This window comes from Pteropus alecto, unplaced genomic scaffold (assembly GCF_000325575.1).
Source record: "Pteropus alecto unplaced genomic scaffold, ASM32557v1 scaffold152, whole genome shotgun sequence".
In the NCBI taxonomy this organism is placed as follows: Eukaryota; Metazoa; Chordata; class Mammalia; order Chiroptera; family Pteropodidae; genus Pteropus; species Pteropus alecto.
In genome coordinates this window covers 1,284,392-1,289,727 of record NW_006432227.1, presented here as the reverse complement: position 1 = coordinate 1,289,727, position 5,336 = coordinate 1,284,392, and the positions used below count along the sequence as shown (strand labels likewise).

General features: G+C 46.5%; 1 protein-coding gene across 2 annotated transcripts in view; it reads left to right on the top strand.

The window, feature by feature from the left end:
* Positions 1-5,336, top strand: part of PDZD2 (PDZ domain containing 2) — a 162,542-nt gene that overhangs the window by 90,842 nt on the left and 66,364 nt on the right. The window contains exons 3-4 of one of the 2 annotated variants that reach the window (XM_025043535.1): positions 1,425-1,567; positions 4,758-4,890. In XM_025043535.1, coding sequence (XP_024899303.1) covers positions 1,425-1,567; positions 4,758-4,890 — 276 coding nt within the window. The remainder of the gene's footprint in view (positions 1-1,424; positions 1,568-4,757; positions 4,891-5,336) is intronic. The other variant, XM_025043536.1, reaches the window with a different exon arrangement.

Sequence of the window (5,336 nt, the reverse complement as noted above, 5' to 3'; positions counted from 1 at the left end):
TCGGTGACCGTCCAACATCTGGTTTTTTTACTATTGCATAAAGTTTCGTTTTAGTTTCTGACAGTGTGTATTTCAGATTTCCTAAATGCTTCACATTCTTTCTCTTCTGCCAGCAGCTTGAATGGGCAGGTTGCCTATTTCTAGGGGGATGATGGCTTTGTTTGTTTTGGACCCTAACTGTTTCATTGGACCTTCCTCATGGATGAGGAAAGCAGATGGCTTTTGTTTTACATGCTAAAGAATGTATTGTGACCAATCCTCATACACCTAGAGCTAAAAAGAACTATAGGGGTGAGCCTAATTAAGACCCCAAAATAAACCACTTTGGAAGGGTTTGCTTTCATTTCTCTGAATAGCTATATATCTGAGGAAACTCAAACGTTTTGCAGTGGGTATATGTTTGTGTCCTTGGAATGAAATAGGGAAGTCGAGTGGAAAATGAACCAAACCAGAAAAACTGTCAGCAGTCCAGAAGACTTAGAGATGTTTCTTAGTTTTTAAAAAAAGGATACATTTTTAATGTGTATAAAAGTCAAAGCATTTTTTTTAATGTGTTGAGAGTGTACAGACTAATGTCTGTAGAAGTCAGTAACAGATTCACTAATTTCCTATTTTGGTTTCTCCCACCAAAGATCTCGTATGTTTTAAGGGAGTTTGAGATTCGATTCAATACATTTTTAATACAGCTATGCATATATGTATATATTACAACTAATATGCGGTTACCTATCAACATTTATTATGTATCTACTAGATGTTGGGAACAAAACTTGCAGAAGTAACAATTATCTCCACTTTAGAGACAAGGAAATTGAGGTTTTTTTAGGCATTAAATGACTTTCATAAGTACTGACAGAGCTGGGCTCACACTAGTTGAAGTCTCCTGGCCTCAAGACCTAGCTTTGGCTTCCTTTCATCTTCCCTTATTAATTGGTAGCCGTGCGTAAATAAAAGGAACCCAGACACAGCCAGTGTTTATACTCACAGTGGTATCTGGGTTTCAGGCAGAAGAACCCTCACTTAACAGGGCCCTGCTCAGAGAATTCAATAACCACTCTTGCTGTGCTGTCCAATGTTATAGCCACTAGCCACAAGTAACTGTTCAATTAAAATCAAATGAAGTTAAAAAATCCAGTGTCTTAGTTGCCACTAGCCACATTTCAAGCACTGATTAAACACCTGTGGCTAGTGACTCTGTGTTGGATGGTTCCAATACAGAATATTTCCATCACCAGAGAATGTTCTGCTGCACAGCACTGCCAGCGAGAGACTTTGGTCCAACCCACAGAGTTTTTCTTCTGTGGTCCCCTGTGTATCTGTTGACAAGTGATGAGTATTTGGCCTGACCTAACAGCTTCACTCTCCTGTGTCAATGCCCTGTGTCTGTCTGTAAACTTCACAGTGTGCTCCCTTTTTCTTTCAAGGAGGAAGTTGGCCGGATATGGAAGATGGAGCTGCTGAAAGAGTCGGATGGGCTGGGAATTCAGGTTAGTGGAGGCCGAGGATCAAAGCGCTCACCTCACGCTATCGTTGTCACTCAAGTGAAGGAAGGAGGTGCTGCTCACAGGTGACTAGATAACTCTCCCCCTTTCTCTTCCTCCTCCTCCTCCTCCTCCTCTCCCTTCCCTTCCCCTGGGTGCTCAGACTCTTGACTCGGTCAAAGCCCTGGTAATTACAGTTCGTAAGGATTATGCTGGAGCACAGAAGGAAATCAGGCATGAGAAGTTCTAATTAAACACATCCCTGAGCACAGGAAGTGGCTAATAGCTGGCGATACCACAGCCTCCGCCAAACCATGAAGAAGAGAATGGATTTCTTTCTCGTCCAGTTTGAGTTTCAAGTGAATGTCACTTACCCTAACTTTGGGGATGCTGGCAACATGTGGTTACTTATCAAGACTATGCCATGCAACAGGTCACCACGTTTGTGACATCCGAACTCGCGTAAGACTGGAGCTAATGACTTGGCAAAGCGATTGGTTTTAAATGTGACCACGGTCCACCTGCTGCGTCTGCATTTGTCAGGTCTCTCAGGATTCTATGCACACCTACATACGTGTGTGTCCGTTGTGTCTCGGGGGAAAGTAATGGCGAATTTTTCTCTTTGTGACCTGAAAACAATTCGTACTTCAGAGCTTTTTTTAATCTGAACAGTTATCTGAAGTAGGAAGAGGGACAGCTCTAAGGCGGAGCTTGTACCAAAAAAGGAGCCCATACAGGGATGTAGCTGTCTCTAAATGCAAGGTGTGCTCTCGCCAGGCTAGCTGATTGCTTCCGTGTGCAGTAAGTCCTCACTTAACATTATCGATAGGTGACACGTGAAATGAAACCAGTTTTACCAGAGGCTAATTGATATAAACAAGAGTTCAGTTTCTAGAGCATCTCATTGAAGTGATAATGATGTAGAATGAAATGCCATTATTTAAGGACCTGCTGTCCATAGGGTGTCTACTCTTTGCAAGGCGCGGTGGGGTGTGCGCGTCATGTTGCATGCTCACGTGTATCTAGTAGGTGTATAAGGGTAGGGTTTCGCTGATGAGGGAGGTGAACGTAGTCTGGAATTTATAGTGTTTGGTCCGGGTACACCGATACTAAGGAAGATAGGGCCAACCAGAGCTGTGTTGGCCTGCCCAGGACCGAGAGGATACTCAAAAATATATCTCATGGGGTGGAGTTGGAGGAGCTGGAGGTAAAACCGAGGAGAGGACCAGGGCACAAACCGTCAAAGTGTTTCACGCTCATCTGTCTAGCTAGAAAGTAGTATGGTAGTAACTAAAGTAGAGGTAAAATTAGCGACCCTTGTCGTTTACCTCGGTCACAGTAATTATTGAAGAATTAAGACCTTAGATAGTTTTTATCCAGAAAAGCATCATTAAACGTCCCAAATGAGGTATGCTTTAAGGAACCCCCAGCAAGGAGCCATTCTCCCATGAATCCCGCGTGTTAGGTTCTAGTCTGTCTGTGGAAAGTTGGCAGACAGGAAATTCCTGTGTCCACAGAGAAGCTCACGTAGAACTAGTCTTGCCCTTCCTCTCTCTGAGCTGTCTCTAGTGAGTCTCACATTTCTTTTCACCCTGGGCCTGGAGCTGTGTGCGTGTGTCTCTCTCTGCCTCTGAGGAGTATAGTTCGCATGTGGGCTTTCTAGTTACTAGTAGGAGAAGAGTGAGATGGAGTGAAAGCGGGAGAGAAAAGGTGGGAACAGGGATGGTCTTGAAGGGGTTGTGGATGAATGAACCCCGGGACGCTGACCAGAACCATGGTATTCTTACCCTCGAAGCCCTCACCTCCAGAGAGGCACCCGCACACCTCCTGGAGGTCCCAGCTGTTTGTTCTCTGTGGTTTGCGTTGTGTTTGTTCTCTTCTAGTTCCCCGCTCTTTCCATTCCAAGCAACTGTGAGATCCTTAGCATTTCTCTGTCGTAGAGGTTTTTTGAGAGACGGGAGCAGAGGGAGCTGGAAGTCTCTGGTGCCTTTTATCTTCTGTTAAAGCTTAAATTTATGGAAGAGATTACGATGCATGCCCTAGAGGAGAGAGAGAAAAAAACTAGTAGGAGGGAAGAGTGGAGTAATTGGTTGATTTGTGGAAAGGAAGTGAGAGAGAGAGAAAGTGCGGATTAGGGAGAAACAGAGTGGGGTGGATCTGGGAGTATTGGAGACATGCGTGCCCCACGCGCGCACCCGGGTGCTATTACGAAGCCTTCAGAGGGGATGGGGGAAGCCTAGACTTAGGGTCATTCAGACACACCAGACCTCCCATCCCATATTGAGCAATGGAGACAAAAAGCCTCAGGCTCCTTTGGGATCATGAGAGACCAGACTCTTGGAGGCTCAGTTGGAGCCCACAGGACTGTTGACGCACTATGAATGAGGGGGTCTGCCCTATGCTGTGGCTTAGTATGCCTCCCCAGACCCTCCACCCACCCTCGGGGAGCCAGTTCCCATGACGACTGGGTCTCCTGCCAGCCCAGCGGAAGCTCCGAATCAACTGTGATTTATTTGAACAGAAATTAAGAAACAACATGTTTGTACACCTACGTCTGTAGGCCAGGTCTGATATCTACAACAGCGGCAAATTAGCTTCTTTATTTTTGCGTTTATCCTTCTGCTGACGAATCTTGGCTGTGGGGACCACAAGGATGAAAGAGGAGCCGAGAGACGTTATCCTCAAAGTCCTATAACTCGGGGGAGGGGGCCAGGGAGGTGGACAGACACAGGCAGTGTAGTGTCACAGGTGCCACAGAGGAAATCTGGCCACAGGCATGTCACTTAGAAGAGAGAGAGGGCATGAGTTAGAGAAGGATTCCTGGCAAGTTTAGGATACCTTCGCCCGTTTGGGGCTGAGCTCAGGGAATCAGCTGAGGACTCGCCACGAGGGTAGGAGGACAGCAGGTAGAACTGAGAAAAGAATGACTCGCCTATATTAAAACCTCGGGGCCTGGGTTCCTCTATCATTGTCTCCACCTGAATGGAATATTTCATTGTCATTGGTGCCAGATTACATAGTGATGACTTAGGAATGTGCCTATTACAAGGTGACCACCTGAAACGATGGAGCATTTCGCTCCTCTGAGTGGGAATCTAGACCCAGCTGGACCAAAGAATAAAGCGGTCCCATCCCAACTGTCTCTGGTCTTCCTATTTCCTCTTTAGCCTGGTTTTAACTGCCACCTGTCATGACCCTCCCCAGCTCCAGAAAAATGTCCCTTCTGAAGCCCAGAATCTCTTGACAAGGGAATTTTCCCCATCTCCATTTCCTCAGGGATGGCAGACTGTCCTTAGGAGATGAGCTGCTGGTAATCAATGGCCACTTACTGGTGGGGCTCTCTCATGAAGAAGCTGTGGCCATTCTTCGCTCAGCTACTGGGATGGTTCAGCTGGTCGTGGCCAGCAAGGTAGGTAGTTTTGTTTGCTTTTTTTAAAAAATACTTTTAATGGTGATGAATTTGGATTTGAGCCCTCTCCGTATACCGTCCCATACACACGCCCGCGAACTTGCCCATTTATCCTGGGCCATTTAAACAGCCGTGATTCTACAATGCAAGCCCACAAGGGGGCCCGTAGCTAAAGGACATTTAAGGGTCTGTATAGGTATATGTAGGAGATGGGAAAGCAATAATAGGACTAAGGGAAAGGTAAGAATGGTAGGGTGAAGGAAGGACATTGCAGAGAGAGTAGCAGCTCGTCCAGCGAGGAGATATGGCGGTCCGCCCCACAGCAGGGGGAGGGAGGCACGGAGGGGCACATTCTCCAGGTCCTGGAGGAGGAGAGGTTCGGGCCGGTTCTGACTCATGGCCTCACAGAGTGTTGGCGCCAGAGGAAATCTTGTGAATCCTGTTTG